The sequence below is a fragment of the Lates calcarifer genome, linkage group LG14, assembly GCF_001640805.2.
Source record: "Lates calcarifer isolate ASB-BC8 linkage group LG14, TLL_Latcal_v3, whole genome shotgun sequence".
Classification (NCBI taxonomy): Eukaryota; Metazoa; Chordata; class Actinopteri; family Centropomidae; genus Lates; species Lates calcarifer.
In genome coordinates this window covers 5,736,167-5,751,834 of record NC_066846.1, presented here as the reverse complement: position 1 = coordinate 5,751,834, position 15,668 = coordinate 5,736,167, and the positions used below count along the sequence as shown (strand labels likewise).

The following is a 15,668-nucleotide window of genomic DNA, read 5'->3' as shown; positions in this document are numbered from 1 at the left end:
ACTGAATTCCCGTTGGGCTCATCTTTCTCCCTCTGTCTGCTCAGTCTGACGTGGGAGGGATGAAGACTCTGCAGAGACGTTGGACCACCTTCCTCAAGGCCCAGCTGGTGTGTGAGGACAAACCCAGCGGTCAGCGCTACAACATCCTGACTGACGTCTTCACCATGCAACACACGCAAGGCGACCCCAGCAGCACATACTTCTATGGACTCTTCACCTCCCAGTGGTAAGCTGAGGAACAAGCAGAGAGTCTACCTTTTTTGACAATTTAGTTGTTTCAGTCGTTTCTCAAACTGTTGTAGCTATTAAATGGGAAGAAGAGGGATTGATATGAGGAATTTTGTGGTTAATCACACTAACTTCTCACCACATAATGAAAGGATGTGGTAGAGATGGAGAGAAAGACGATAAAGGGATGGGGAGACTTGAATTGGCTGTGAAGTTTGTGGCTGTAAAAGAGTTACGTGTAAAATGAGGCCAGGGTTGTGACTGTAATGAAAAATATTGTAGAACAGTAACATTTTTAGGGTCTTGGTTCTCTGGCAACCTCCCAGTAATAACAAGACAGGCTAGCTGTTTCCCCCTGTTACCAGTCTTTGTGCTAAGTTAAGCTAACTGTCTGTTTGCTGTAGCCTGTAACAGTGGTATTAATATTCTCATTCAACTCTCAGTAAGAAAGGGAATAAGCCTATTTTACAAATGTTGAACTAGTAATATTTAATACTGAACATCTTCAGAAATGACTTTTCCCTTTTCTCCCTCTAAATGTAAACCATTCTTTTTCTTTTTCATAGGGAACACGATGAGTTGTCAGCAGTGTGTGTTTTCAGTTTGTCTGACATCAGCAAAGTGATGGACGGTCCCTTTAAAGAGCTGAGGAAGACCTGTGAGAACTGGATCAACCCTGAGCCTGTCCCCACACCAAGGCCTGGCCAGGTACTGAACTGGAGTACCACATATCTCTTCTGTCACTGTCTGTACTTTACACAATGCCTTTCGTCACATTCTACTTAACTACCATAACATGACTTTTTTTTCCTCCCCTCCACATTTTTTAGTGTTTGAACAATGCATTAAAGGGTGAAGGGTTTGAGTCGTCCCTCAAACTCCCGGACAAAGTGCTGACGTTTGTGAGGGACCACCCTCTGATGGAGAACACTGTTGCTGCAGCTCCCCTGCTGGTCCGCAAGGGAATCAAATACACCAAGCTAGCTGTAACCCAGACAGGCAGCGGAGAGGAGCTGAGGGCAGTACTGCACCTTGGAACAGGTGAGGAGAGAAGAGAGGAGAGGGTAGAGGGGTGTGGGGGACAGAACATGTCAAGAGATGAACTGAAACTGACATTTAAAACTAAAGCTCATGTAGATGATGTCTCTTTTAATGTTTGTCTGGAAATAATTTGATACTTTGGAAATCAATCAAAATTGTCTGACCTTTCTCAAGTTCTGATTTCAATATGAGATAAACTAAATTCTAAACCAAATATAGAAAAATAAAAGTTTTTGATTTAAAAAAAAAAGAAAAAAAAAAAAGATTTATGTTGTGTTGTTGTGTGTTGCAGACCGTGGGGAGCTCCACCAGGTGGAAGTAGTGGGCCAGAATTCCACCTTACTGCAGGAGATTCCTCTGTTCACCTCTCTAGAGCCCATTAATAACATACTACTACACAAGGTAGAGCACATGCATCTGCACACATACTTCACACACACAGTCGTGTGTGTATTCATCTGCAGTACATTGCTCAGTGATTCTCTAATGGTTCCTTGTTGTTTCCAGGGCCAGGCTCTGGTGGGCAGCCCTCTGTCTCTGGCTCTTGTCCAGGCTGAAGGCTGCGCTCTCTATCCCAACTGTGAGGTCTGTGCCAGAGCCAGAGGACTGGGCTGTGTGTGGAACAAAGACGAAGAAGCCTGCAGGAGCACAACAATGAAGTGAGTGCCACAGGAGTATCACAGAGAACTGGAAGACTTCCAGCAATGGAAATCAAAGGCAGACAGCAGCTGTATTAGATTAGAAAAGGTTTTTATGTGTTGAACTGACCTAATCCTTTTGTGTGTTTTATTTCAAACCATTAAAAAGAACAGGATTCTCCTTGCACCTATACACATCATCCTATAGTGGGAACATCAACAGATATCTGTAAAGCTTTGATGCACAAGACTGACTACATTTTGTGTGTGCTTCCAGGCCTGGTCCAGGTGATACAGCAGATGATGCTTTAAGGAAGTGTGATATAAAGGAGGGTAAGGGTTACACTTAAATTTAGAGATCACATGCTGTTTATGTAAATGTCAGGTTCTTCATTCAACGCCAGATATAGCTTCCAAGTCTGTTTCTCTGCCTCCTGTTACTCAACTCTGCTGTCTCCCTGCTCGCTTTCTCCTCCAGGGCGTTGCTCCCCATCCATCAGGGAGCTGCAGGTTTCCATGGGTCTGCGCCTCCTGTTGCCATGTGTCCAGCTGTCTCCCAGGCCGTGTAGCTGGGAATATCCTCCCCACAGACACACCAGGCAGCACCACTCTGACCTGGAGGTGACTGTCAGCGAGGAAAGCCTGGGAAAATACATCTGCACCTGCCAGGTACAAACTACAGACAGGTCACTTAGCAGTAAGACAAGGTGAAATCAAACAGTTCAAATAACCCTCTCTTCTTCTCTCTCATGTCTCTCTATTCCAGGAGGTGGGACCAGGTATCAGAGACCCCACCACCTGCCAAAGAGCAGCCTATCACCTGACATTAGAAGGCCCCAGTGCTAGAGGAACCGTGGCTACAGCTGGAGGTCGCCACGTCCTGGCTGTTTACATCCTCTTCTTCTGTGGGGGTATAGCATTCGGTGCATTTCTCCTGTACTTTGTGACTCGGCGGCGCAGCATAAGCTGCCAGGGCCACCACCTGCCTGATAATTCGCTGTCGTCAGAGAAGGGGCGGGACTTACTGGGCTCCTCAGCCACCCCCCAGTCCCCTAGCAGTGCCAGCTTGCTGTCCGAGGGATTCCGGCTGACGGAAAAACGAAACGGAACAGCGACCACAACCACAACGACCACCCTCCTCAGCAACCAGGGTAACGGTGGTCACCATGGTAACAGTTACAGCGGCACCCTTATTCACAGCAACCCAAGCAACGGCCACGGGAATGCCTTGTATGCCAACTGCAACACAAGTAGCAGTGGGCTGAAGTTTGCCTCAGAAATTTTAGCTGCGGACATGCTGGATGGAAGGACAGGGGAGAGGGTGAGGCCCGAGGGGGGAGAGAGGGAGTCAGGGGAGGGGGATGAGGTGGATGCAGGGCTGGGGGACGGGTTAGGGGAGGGAATAAAAGGACTCGAGGACGAGCTTGCCAGCTTTCCCATGTTTAAATCACCAGCACCACTGGCTCAGTGCGAAGAAAGTTCAATATGACGAGGTGATATAAATATTCTATTGATTGCACCATTATGCATCCTCCAAATAAACTGAATACTGCTGGGAGAAATGCAAAATGGCTACTGCCAAATGCCTTTGAGTTGGAGCCGTGGCATGAAGACTACAGAGATGTAAGAGAAAATATATAAATGTCTAAGTCTGTGAGAGAGTCGTGTTACATACGGAGAGAACTGCAAGACAGGAAACATATTACAGTGTTGGGATAGACAACTTATTGTGAGTCACTCAGGATGAGAGCCACAGCTAAATAAATGTACCTGATGTAAATAAACTGTAAATATAAGCAGAAGTTGACTGTAGACATGAAAGTAAGCATGATAATGCGCAATTCAAATGTTACAAAGAATCAAAGATGAAATGTCCACGTGTGTGGACAAAAGCCATATTGTCTTTCTCCTTAACTTCTGTCGTTGTTTGCTCTCTCCTTCTCTTCTCATAACGGCACTGCAAAAGAAGAGTGCACTTTGACTCTTTCAGCACCTTTCTCTGTATTTCTATTTCTCTCTCTGACGTACCACCCAAATCCCAGACCTTCATAAGGCACCAAAGGACTGCTGAGCCATAGTCTGCCCAGTCCGCCTGGGCTTCAAACAGACTGATGTCACTGTCAGAGACTAAAGAAGCACTGCAGAGCCTTCAGACGGCCGTCACAGAGCCTACAGTGACCGTGGCAGGGCTGTTCCTGCCTACACTGCCGCAGAGGTGAAGAGGATGATAGGTCCACCTATCAGATTAGTGCCAGTGTGGAAAAAGTGACGATGCACAGCAAGAGACTGACAGCTGCCCAGATGTGTCACTGTTCACATTCATCGTTACTGTGAAATTCATCTGCAGAATGGACCTTACCTGACACAGAACCACCATCAGCTTGTTTTGTGAGTGTGGATTTCAACATAAAAAATTATTGTTTTTGTCATGTCGTTTTGTAATAAAGCCTTAAAATGTTGCTGTTAATCTGGTATCACTGTTATCACTGTCTGCTGAAAATGCAGCCCAAAGATGTGAAACAGCTTCTGTGGATGTAGTAGTGAACTCTGAACCTACGTGAGTGTGTGTGATGTTATCTGTGTTGATGGTTGAGTGTGTGCATCCTTTAAAACCTAGAAATACATGGATTATACTTCAAGTTTCCATTCATAGACACTTGCAGGTAGTCATTTTGGGAAACATGTAGAGTCACTCTGATGCCTGTATGTAACTATGACTCTGCAGCCAACAACCTTAGTGAAACTAGGCCGGTAACTAAATGTAAATGTAACTGTTTCCCCATTTCCAGTATTTATGCTAAGCTAACTAGCTGCTGGCTCTCTGTGATTTAGTTATACCATCCTATTCGAGCAGGCAAACAGCACAAGCTCAATTCTTAAACCAGTTTGATCAAACATTCACTTCTGGGTTTGTAGGAACCAAATCAAACACACAGGAATTCTAAAATATTACAGAGTCATAGTGGTGGTTAGGAAAACACATAATTATCTGAGCTGCTCATCCCACTTGCACACTGGTACACTAGTGTATCTGCTTCCACTCTCTTCCTGGCTAACCTTGGAAGACAACAAGTTTGCCTCCTCAGGAACCTGCAGGTCAGGTGATCTCTTTCTGTTCTCCATCACTCTGTGCACACTTAGGATTAACTGTACTGTATCTAACTATAAGTGATATGCTTTATTGATGACATGAACATCACAGTTTCCTTCCACGCAAAATTTTTAGCCAACTATATTCACAAAGAAGTGAATAACTAACAGTGGGGGTAAAGTGAGCTGAAAATGACATATCTCACTACATATTTATAAGATGGACATTTAGATGTCAGTGGTGTAGTGTAGAAAAGCTAGAGGTATACAAAATTAGTAGACAAATACATGGGCAGAGCCATTATGTAACAATAGTGCTTATAATTCCTGTTTGTGAGAAAGCCAGTCAGGTAAATATTTGTCATTCCCTCACCATGATTAGTCTGCATAAAATCCCAGTGATTACTCTTGACTCACAGGTAAATGCTGTGGTTTCTATGCCTATTGGTTGCATAGGGAGGGGTGAAGTTATCCAAATCATGACCTCATCAACCATCAAGCAATTCACCTGGCTTTCTGTAGCCAAAAAGTCTGAAGTCCCCCTCATAGATCTGGTACAGTTTTCTCCTGTCCTCTAGGGGCACTGTTCTGAACCAATCCAACACAGAAGCAGGGGACGTCATGTTTGCATAGGAAGGGGGGAACTTGATGTCATCCTGCAACTTTAAGATCGCCAGCAGCTGTTCAGCATCCTCCTGAAGAGTCTCCTGATGGCCAACGAAATCATACCTGAGAAGAAAAAACAAAGTCAACCTACAGATAAAATAGTTAATTGTTGGCATTGACCTTTATAGCCTCAGTCCTACTGGCAAAACTGGCCTTACTGTATGAGGCAGGGGTGGCACAAGCGGTGCATCTGCCTCCAGTGGGGTTCAAAGGGCTCTTTCTTCTCTGTCCGTGGGTCCAGTAGGTACTGAATAAAGTTGTAAAAAGAGAGGTGCACGCCTGATGCAAACGCCTCGTCCACAGTTTGCGGTGGCTCAGACTGGTTGCCATAGAGACGCAGAATGTCCCGCGCAAACTTAACGTAGAAGTACTTGTTGTACCGCTGGAATTTGTCTCTGTAGGCGGAGATGAGACGGACAAATGGGTCCCGGACAAACAGGAACTTGGTGTAGTGCCTCAGCCTTGCCTGTGGTCAACAAATAAGTATACATGAACCCTCTGTCACACTAACCCTATTCTAACTGAATGAAGTACTACAAAGGTGGGTGTGATTTGTAATGTTATGGACCTTCTGTGGCAGGGACGTGCGGTCAGGGGAGGCAGTGCCTCACCTGTCATCATCCTCACCTGCCATCATGAGATGTATACTAATGATAAAATAAATATTTGTCCACTGATCTGTGCTATAAATGCAATTTCTGTATGATTCAAATCATTTCAATCATTTTTATAATCAAAATCGCTGTATTTTGCGTATTTCCTGTTCAATTACAGCGTAGGCAGCGAGGTGAGGCAGCACCGAGCTGTGCCTCACGTCAGATTGCGCAATCCCTTGCAAACTGGGTTGAGCGCGTGCCTTTTGCTTACTCAGTGTATGCTACCAATGTAATGCTTTATTATAATGTTTTTATACATTGTAGACATTTTTTATTATATGTCCTCACTTTCCATATAATAGATAATGTATTTCACGTATGTCTATCACTTATTTAGTGTTAGGATCTGACATAAAGCCGCACTGAAAAGACATAAAGTGAGGCAGGCAGTAACTCTGCCGCAATGAAGAGGGCGTACGTGAGCTCACGTTTATTCTTGTTCGGTGGTTGCTCTTCTTCTACGTAGTCAAGTAAAGTTCAATAGGAGTCTGTTATTTTATGTTTTGCTCTGACTGACTGTAAAAATGGAGGATGTAATATCTCAGCTCAAAAATGTCTCAAAATTGGATTTTCAATCAAAACGTGAAGTAATAAATAATGGACGACCAATGCCGGAGCTAAAGGGCTTGCTTCAAAGGACGGGACAGAAGATAACTCGGTCATTTCAAAGTGAGTGGTACAAGAAAAGACTGGCTGTGTGGCTGTGCTACAAGAAATCTACCAAGAAGCTCAACTACTCACATTCAAAGCCAAATTGCTTTAAAAACTTTTGGAACTTTTGGAATAGATTTGGCTTTGAATGAACAGCATAGGCTAAACATTAGCATTCACAATGCTAATGCTAATGATGGATATCATCTCCATTGAGACTGAGAGACTTCTAAAACTAAAAGAAGATAAGGAGGACTTTTACGCCAAAGTCAGGGAGAGTTTTGTCCAGAAGGAGAGGCGCATGGACTTCATTTACAAGTAAAGGTAAGACCAGTGTGCGAATCCTGTGTGTGTGTGTGTGTGAGTGAGAGAGAGAGAGAGAGAGAGAGAGAGAACGCATCCGCCGTGTCGCTTGTTGTAGCTGTCTGTAGCACCCGCCGTGGTGCTGTGTCGCTTGTTGTAGCTGTCTCTAGCACCCGCCGTGGTGCTGTGTGGTTTGTTATAGGATGTCTGTAGCATCCACCTTGGTGTTTGTTGGGAGGCATACTGAACCGCTATACATTTTATATTCTTCCTTTGCCCAATATTTACCTGCTATGTGTATGGAAGAATGCTGATATGAAACACAATCGGTAGTTGGCAAATATATTGGGTGCATATATTTGTAAATCTGACTCTGAAAGAGTCAGTGCCTCACCAGCCACGAACCTCACCGCACGTCACTGTTCTGTGGTCATTGTATGGACTGACCTTCATCTCTGTCCTTGGGAAGCTGTTTAGAAGAGTGAGCTTGTTAGCACTGTGGACCATGTCAGCAGATATGGACATGGGGTCATGATATGGTTCGTTCTGGTTCAGGACAAACATAACCCTCTTCCAGTTGGTGCATGCCACCTGCAGATAAGAACAAGACCAAGAGTCCACAGTCATGCTCATAGCTCTGTGAGGCTGTACGTTAAGCTAAATGTCAGCATCAGTATGCTAACATGCTCACAATAACAATGCTAGCATGATGATGTTAAGCAGGTATCATTCAGCATCTGGCTTTTAGCACATTTAGCACTTAACACAAGCACAGAGGGGCGGCTGATGGGAATGTCATTAGTTTGCTAATGTTTCACCTGATGGTGGTGCTGTGAGTTAATAGGTGATCTTTAATTAGTGCATTAGAGATTATTGATTTGGATGACTTGCTCTGAAACAACAGTATGGGTATATGATGGGTAAAGTAAGTTCTGTTGCTCAGTAAAAGATTTTAGTTCCTGGGTTGAAAAAGACTAAACCAAACATGTTCTTGTACAGTCGTCAAGTGTGTGTGTGTGTGTTCTTGTCTATATCACCTTGGGAATGTAACAGTAGATGATGCCGTGAGTGTCATCCACAATGAGATTCTTCAGGTTTTTGGCACTAATGTCTTCTAAACTGTGCTTCCCTCCAGAAAAGGCCTCTTTGTTACTAGCGCAGATTTCTTTTAGGAGCTGCTTTCTCAGTTCCTGCAGCTGACGCATCCTCTCTGCTGTGATAAGGAGAATAAGAATATACATACATTGTAACGATCAAAAATTATTAGTGCTAGTGGATTTTCTTTTAAAGAGATGACAGACTGGGGCAAAAGCCAAAGGCCAAACATTTTTTCACTGCCTGCTCAGGTAAAGAAATGACCTCTGTTGGGTTGAATCTTCATGATAATCCAAAAGTAATCAGAGGTGAGGTTCATTTCACAAGCACACAGTGAATCAAATGACACAACAGTGACACAAATCCATTCTTAACCAGGAGCAGGATACACAGCAGGAACAGTGAGGGATTGACACACACACACACACACACACACACATCATACCTCTCTTTTCTTGTGACATGTCCCATTGATAAAAGTACAACATGATGAGAAACATGGATCCAAGAAATCCGAGGGGCAGCAGGAGTCCTCTGCATGCTGCCATGACAGCTGGAGTTGTACAATGTATGAACACCAGAAACAATAGAAGTGCAATGACTATACAAAATTAGAAGGACACTTGAGTGTAAAAGACATTTTTATTTATTTTGCTCATTAAATACTGTATATACTGAACCAGTGACAAAACATACAGATAAAAACTGTACCAGAACTGTACAGTAAAACATACTGACTTGTGCAAAAATGTTTTTTGTTAGTTTTCATTAACACTGTGATTGAGTATGATACCAAAATCCACATAAATAAATAGAAGCTGAAGTTACATGCATGTGTTTCAGTGCTCTTCACATATAATTAACTAAAATCAAACAAAATCTATTACTAGCAAAACTACCAGCATTATTTGAATGGTCCTGTCCAGTAGTTTTGCTGCAACTCCAATATCATCATCATGATAATCATGCCATCACTCACCTTGCTCCAAAGTTCTCAGATAGGTGATCTGATCAGTGCCTCAACCTCAACTGAAACATGTCTCAGTCCCTGCATGCTACTGAGATCTCTGCTTTACAAGTGCACTAGGATTATTTTTGAGTGTGCAGAGTGACTGTAAAGTAGCCAATATTGACTCTGCAACATCGTCCTCCAGGCTATGCTATTCAGCCACACCTTCTTATTAGTGACTGACACAGCGAGACCAGAGACATATTGTACTGGGCTGTGTATATAAGGACTGGGATTTACTACAGATATTCAAGGGTCCTAGAGGATAAATCCTAATGACCTTGATGACTACCTTGGCACAGTGAGACATCTGGATAACTATGGGATGAATTGCCATATAATTTACTACAGTCATTGCAGACATAGCTTTCCACATGTTGAATCTTACTGACTTGACTTAATTTAACTGAGAGGAGTGATTACCATTGGGGCTGAGTTAGTGCCCTCATGTTGTGTGCAGGGGTTAAAGTAAGGGTGTAACTTCTTCTTGGGAAACCTGCAGTGAAAGGAGTAGATATGTGCTTTATTCCCAACATCATAAAAACAGACCTCTCCCTCCTCATGGTCCACAAATACTCCAATCTTCTTAGGCATATTGGGGAGATTAATCCCCACCGCGGGTTGGTCACAAGCTTTCAGGATCTTCCCATCCCTCAGCATCAGGACAGCGTAGCCATTGCTCAGACATACTTCACTTTGGCGTTTCCTGTTAACTGTTTCCAAGGCAACCCCAATGTCCCATGCAGTCTTGTCTTCCACTTGCACCTTTGAGCACAGAAAATGGTTTTGTAATGATGTACTCCTTTACAAAATGTGTTCCCTGTATTTGGGTGCAAACCATAAGTTGGCAAGGCTCAAACCAAAAGTGAGCAGAACTGGAAAATGTCCTGTCTTTTTATTGCTGGGTCTGTATCACTGAGACTAATAATCTGTTTACTGATTGACTTTTTTCTTCTTCTTCTTGTAGAATTTGAGTTTGAGTCCAACTTCATTAAGATGTCAGGATATTTTACTTTAAGAAAATGGAAAATACAGTATCCTCAGATTGTCTTATTGCTCAGTGGTCATGCTTAAGGCAAAGAAGTTGAATACATACGAGGAAAAGCCATAAGAAAATATTAAAATGAACCGCCACCAACCTCAAAGTAGAAGGCACCAGAGGAATAGCCGTCTTTTCCCAGAACACCGAGGAGAGGGTCAAACCTCTCTGGGTTGTCTGGCAGTTTCTGAGGAAAGCTTCCATTTCTCACTTGTTTCCCATCATTGGACACAACGAGGAGATGGTTTGCAGTGTCAGAGTCCAAAGTTACATCCACTGACAGAAAGCACAAGGTGAAAAAGTTGTGAAAAAGAAGACTAGAAAAGGATTCATGTACTCATAAGTAATAAAAGATTTACCTGCATATTGCTGAATTCTCCTTATCTCTATAAGGATATTAACAAATAGATGGATGAAAAATGAACAGCAGTAAATAAACCATGAATAAATCAACACTTGACTGTGAATAGCACATGTTCACATCATAATGAAAAATACATCTTCAGAAAATAGCTTGGTCTTACCTTTTGTAACCAGTTCTTTCATTTCATCACTCGTCTCACGGTGAAGTTCAAGTAGCAGCTTGGTGACAGCGCTTCGCACAGTCCCCACTGCTGAATCACTGTAGACACTGATCTCAGACCAGTCTTCAGTTTTAGGTGGATCGTTCAGAGAATGCAAACTCTGTAGTGAGAATGCAGGACAAAACTTTCAGCTGCTACTATGTGTGCATGCAACAAGAAGTGATTAGTGGACTTTAAATTTTCTTTTATAGACAAATCTGAACCTTCAATTTGTAATTGTTCCATTGTTTTTTGAAAAAGAGAGAGAAATGCAACAAAGAACCTGTAGAAGACGGAGATCGTCACCAATTTGAGAGAGCTGCTCCAGCTCATCTTTTCTTTCCTCCAGTTCGCTGATTTCCTCTTGAAGCTTTTCTTTAACAGACTCACTGCGATTTTCAGCTTTTCTCTGTAGCAAGATGAGAGCAGACACAAGTCCTGACTCGTTCATCTTCACCACTCGTTGGAGGTGAGTGAATATCCTCAGGACGTCTCCAATGTCTGTCCTGGTGTTTTCCTGTGTAAGTGAGAATGCGAATGTGAAAATCCAATATTCACTTTCCTTTTAGCTCTGTCCATCCATCCATCCATCCATCCATCATTAGCTTGACTTACCTCACTCATTTCCACCAATCCCCCGACCTTTTCAACCATCTTTTTCCTGTCCTTGATCTCCTGCTGCACCTCTGCCAGTTCTTGATCTGCCTTGGCCTAAAAGTATAACACTGTTTTTATTTCCTAATTCAAATGAAATTATGTCACTGCATTACTCATAGTGTGAACAACTAGACACTATGTTAGTCGTACCTTCTTTTTTCTCAGGCGGTTCTTCAAAGGGACACACTGATGGTTTTGGTGGTTTGATTTGATGCAGATCACACACACACACGTCAGATCATGATGGCAAACCAGCTCCAAAGGAGTGTTGTGCTTCTTGCACACCCTGTTAGTGAAATTAATTTGCACATGCACTTAGAATTTTGTGGTGATTTTCACCTTTTACAAAGGTTTTGAGCTTAATTCACATTTAATCATAACTTATCTTCTCTTGACTAAAGCCTATATAAGGTAAATACAGGTACACTGGCTTTTTATTGCAGATGTTTGATAAGCTGTTTAGAGGTCATATTTTATATCAGAGTGCACCTCTCACCACTCACACACACTTGTCCTCACCTGTCCTTCAGTCTGCTGACAGGATCCAGCAGGTTGTGAGACTTTAGCTCAGCAGCATCCTGGTGAGGTTTCAGGTGTTCAGAGCAGAGAGATTCTTCACAGTATAGACAGGACTTAACTGCCTTCAATTTCTTCTCTCCGGCACACACATCACACAAAATGTCTTGTGTTTGGGTCCTTTCCTCTGGGGTGCTCTGGATGTTTGTCTGTTTTTGCACTATGAGATCTCTGAGCAGGACGTTAACCTTTAATTCTGGCCTTTTCTTGAAGTTATGTTGACAAAGTGGACACTGGGTGTGGTGTGTTGAATCCCAGTAAGTGTTTATGCAGACTTGGCAAAAGTTGTGTCCGCATGGAGTGGAGACAGGGTCAGTGAACCCATCAAGACAAATAGAACATTTGAAATTGGACGACTGAGAAGTGGAGGAGGCCATTGTGTATATCACCTGTTCAAACAGGACAGGATAAAATTATTGAGAAAGAGATCTTAACAAAGGCGCATTTCTGGCAATGCACTACATACAAACAGTCAGACATGTCTATACCAAGAATAGCAGAAGCAGCTTGTCTATATTAGATTGTTGTTGATTTCACATGTTAATTGCTACCGGTGATAGGAAGGTAAAAAAAATGTATGTTGTGCAGAAGAGCATAAAATGTCAGTTTTTTTAATGCATGGAAAATCACTGTCTCTGTCTGGCACTGTCTATCTGATCATACACGTGATTAATCGTGATCACTGGACAGCGGCTCTTACATGTTTCACTTTCACTTCACTGTGAGTTGAAGTAGGTGACTTGATAAATGTATCTCGCTGTTCACACTCAGAAAAGAACTTCCTGCTTGTAAGTTGTCTCTTTAGTACAATCCTGAGGTGTTAAATAAATACAGGCTCTGATCCATCTGTCATTATCATTATTTCACTGATATGAATATTCACTATAGTCATAAAAACTAATCCCAGTTAGAATATACCATTGTGAATAGTAACACTAACTATTAGCATAAATGCTAATACTAATACTAAAGTACAAATTACAATGCTGTTACTGCCAGTACTGTACTAATGCTACTGCTACCAATAATAATACTGTTTATACAGGCAATAGTGTTAATAAGGATACCAGAGCTACCATGACAGATTTCTAGTTCATGTAACTGTATGTTAACAATAACAGCAAATCTTAATGTGCAATGTCATTCATTGTTCATCATGTCATCATCTATTCATTATTGTCACAGCTCACCTTGTTATTCTCTCTGTATTCCTCTGTTTGTCCTTAGAGTCTGTTCAGGAGTGGGAATGTCACCAGACTGCCCTCTTCATTTCTCTGTTTTGTCACAGAAGTGGGCGTGGCCTTGGAATTCCCTTTAAGAGTATTTTGAAATTGAAAGAGCTGCTGATAATGTCTGCTGCCAGTCATATTACTCGTCAGGGACAGGGAAACAATAAATTGAGAGGGGGTGGGGAGACATAAAACATAATTGCCAGTCCTCCATGCCAGCTACATTGTTGTTGGAAATGTGTCACTGTATGGTGATTTAACACATTTGAAAGGGTGGTTCTCAAGTTCAGAAACATTGTTCATGGATGACAGTGACAGCAGTTTGCTCTTGCTCTGTGGATCTTTTAAAGTTAATGAAGAGTGTTTATGTGTGTTTACTCTCTGGAAATGATTGTGAGGTGACCAAAGAGATTTATATGGTAAAGGACAGTTGCAGATGCATCTTGGTTTAAAATAAGATTTACAGCTGAGCACTAGCATTTAAAGACCATATCAAACTGTAACAGTCAAACCAGGGAACTGACTGGAACGCAGGGATCACACAGGACACCAGGTAAAAGTTTAAAATCAAAGTCTTTATTTGCAAGGCTGTCATACGCAGGATAAAAGTCAGGCATAAAAAATAAGAACAGTCCTTGGTTTTAAGTGTCTACCTAACATGCAGCAAATCATTTGTATTTTATATTTAGTTTTTTGTTATGAAGAATAAAGCAACAGAGCAAGCAAGACGTTTCGCAGATATCAGACAGAGTCAGTCTGAGAGCTCTTAAAGCTCATCATGAACATTCTCAAAATTTCTGAGTATCACTTTCATTTCCTCCAGTTTGGACTCATGGTAATTTATTGTTTTGGCCATGTTGGCAAAAGAGTCTCTTATACGAGCGTTGGTGTCGGCAGTGTATCTGTCCATGTCGTCAATCTCAGATGGAGACAGAGATGGAAGCTGTTTCAAACAGTTCACTCTGGCTGTGTTCCCACTCATAATCTCAGAAATGCTTTCGCGTTCTGACAGAAAGTTTGCCTGTGGGGTAGGAAATTAAAAATGGTGATCAAATTGTGTAGCTGCAGGTTCTCTTGTCAATCATTCACTGGTAATGCAATAATAGGCATTAAATGACTCACCTTTCCAGATTTTATGGCTTGCTCAATTTTCCAGATTTGTTCCTTCATCTTCTCCTGTAATTTAGGTTTAGGTTTAGGCACAATTGAGACACTGTTACATTTTAACATGCAGTCATTAGGCTGGTGGTGTCTCCTCATGTACAGAAAACTAACTGATTCTGTCTATCCTGGTCACCCTGCCATCTTACATGACATTACAAAGTATCCCATCATTCCATTTGGCTCTAAGTGGTTGCATTAAATAACTGTAACTAAATGTCAAAATAAAATGTTTTTTGTAGCCAGTCGCTCAATAAGTGAGTGAAAATTTATGGAAAGTGCCACTGTTCAAAAAGTAATACTCATCAAGACTCATAAAGGTAACCAACTGTATATTTACCAACATTTCCCTCTCTCCCACTGAGTTTGCAAGGCAAACCAAACACATCATGCTGAGTATGAAGCACGGGCCTCTGGTAGTCGCTGCTGCCATTGTTGCTTTGGATGGAGGTTTAATACAACTGTAGGGACACAAGAGATGCATTAGGTTCCAGTGTTGTCCAGCAGAGAGCATAGACCTGCCGATACTGTATGTATGATTTCTGAGTTGAACCTATTGGCTTGTTTACTTATTACTGTTGCTTTTTGTTGCAGTCTTTTTTGCCTGGTTGTTTGCAGTGGAGAATGACGCATTCATGTCGTTTCATGAGCAAAAAAAAAGCAAGAAAAAAAAGCAAAAAGTGTGATACTTCCCTCTGAAGAGCAGAGGTGTGAAATAACAGAAAGAGGAACTACTCAAGTAAAAGACAAGTTCATCAAAACTGTATTTCATCAAGTCTTGAGTCGATGTACTAGATTATATTCCACCTACACTTGTTTATGTAATTAATGAAAGACCTAAATAAATCACAGTTTTTAAAAAAGACAAGGACTAGAAGCCAATCTGGACCAGCACTGAACTCGGAGTTACAGATCAGCAAAATGAAGGTGGTCTGTATTAACTTTATCAAACAGGTTTTCAATCAGTAGTACAGCTGATGACAATTTAAAGTATGTCTACACATACAATCTTACAGCACTTTGTTTCTGGCCTCAGCTCTTTTCCTGTGTTGCTGCTGGAGAGATG

The 15,668-nt window shown here is 42.1% G+C and overlaps 3 protein-coding genes across 4 annotated transcripts in view; 1 reads left to right on the top strand and 2 right to left on the bottom strand.

The window, feature by feature from the left end:
* The window catches only part of sema4f (sema domain, immunoglobulin domain (Ig), transmembrane domain (TM) and short cytoplasmic domain, (semaphorin) 4F), a 50,704-nt gene extending 46,330 nt beyond the window's left edge, over positions 1-4,374 (top strand). For both annotated transcript variants that reach the window (XM_018684948.2, XM_018684950.2), the window contains exons 8-15: positions 45-226; positions 795-936; positions 1,059-1,269; positions 1,562-1,671; positions 1,777-1,928; positions 2,185-2,240; positions 2,386-2,576; positions 2,674-4,374. In XM_018684948.2, the coding sequence (XP_018540464.1) occupies positions 45-226; positions 795-936; positions 1,059-1,269; positions 1,562-1,671; positions 1,777-1,928; positions 2,185-2,240; positions 2,386-2,576; positions 2,674-3,396 (1,767 nt within the window). In that variant the 3' untranslated portion in view covers positions 3,397-4,374. The remainder of the gene's footprint in view (positions 1-44; positions 227-794; positions 937-1,058; positions 1,270-1,561; positions 1,672-1,776; positions 1,929-2,184; positions 2,241-2,385; positions 2,577-2,673) is intronic.
* Positions 4,375-5,110: 736 nt separating this feature from the next.
* On the bottom strand, positions 5,111-8,916 carry LOC108888749 (carbohydrate sulfotransferase 12). The gene is made up of 5 exons (XM_018684869.2): positions 8,814-8,916; positions 8,311-8,486; positions 7,721-7,864; positions 5,822-6,129; positions 5,111-5,726 (listed from the first exon to the last, which is right to left on the bottom strand). Exons 1-5 carry the CDS (start codon positions 8,914-8,916, stop codon positions 5,486-5,488), a joined length of 972 nt encoding a protein of 323 aa, XP_018540385.1. The 3' UTR covers positions 5,111-5,485.
* Positions 8,917-8,996: 80 nt separating this feature from the next.
* LOC108888748 (E3 ubiquitin-protein ligase TRIM39) lies at positions 8,997-13,527 on the bottom strand. Its single transcript, XM_018684868.2, has 9 exons — positions 13,403-13,527; positions 12,156-12,601; positions 11,787-11,922; positions 11,595-11,690; positions 11,263-11,496; positions 10,941-11,100; positions 10,776-10,802; positions 10,517-10,692; positions 8,997-10,142 (listed from the first exon to the last, which is right to left on the bottom strand). Exons 2-9 carry the CDS (start codon positions 12,587-12,589, stop codon positions 9,780-9,782), a joined length of 1,626 nt encoding a protein of 541 aa, XP_018540384.1. The 5' UTR covers positions 12,590-12,601; positions 13,403-13,527; the 3' UTR covers positions 8,997-9,779.
* Positions 13,528-15,668: the final 2,141 nt, after the last annotated feature.

Coding starts and splice junctions, on each gene's coding strand:
- LOC108888749 (XM_018684869.2), bottom strand. CDS start 8,916: ATGGCAGCATGCAGAGGACTCCTGCTGCCCCTCGGATTTCTTGGATCC. Junction 8,487..8,813: donor CATGTCACAAGAAAAGAGAG/GTATGATGTGTG, acceptor TCCTTATCACAG/CAGAGAGGATGCGTCAGCTG. Junction 7,865..8,310: donor TCTACTGTTACATTCCCAAG/GTGATATAGACA, acceptor TCTTATCTGCAG/GTGGCATGCACCAACTGGAA.
- LOC108888748 (XM_018684868.2), bottom strand. CDS start 12,589: ATGGCCTCCTCCACTTCTCAGTCGTCCAATTTCAAATGTTCTATTTGT. Junction 11,101..11,262: donor ACGATCTCCGTCTTCTACAG/GTTCTTTGTTGC, acceptor TTCTCACTACAG/AGTTTGCATTCTCTGAACGA. Junction 10,803..10,940: donor GAAAGAACTGGTTACAAAAG/GTAAGACCAAGC, acceptor ATATCCTTATAG/AGATAAGGAGAATTCAGCAA.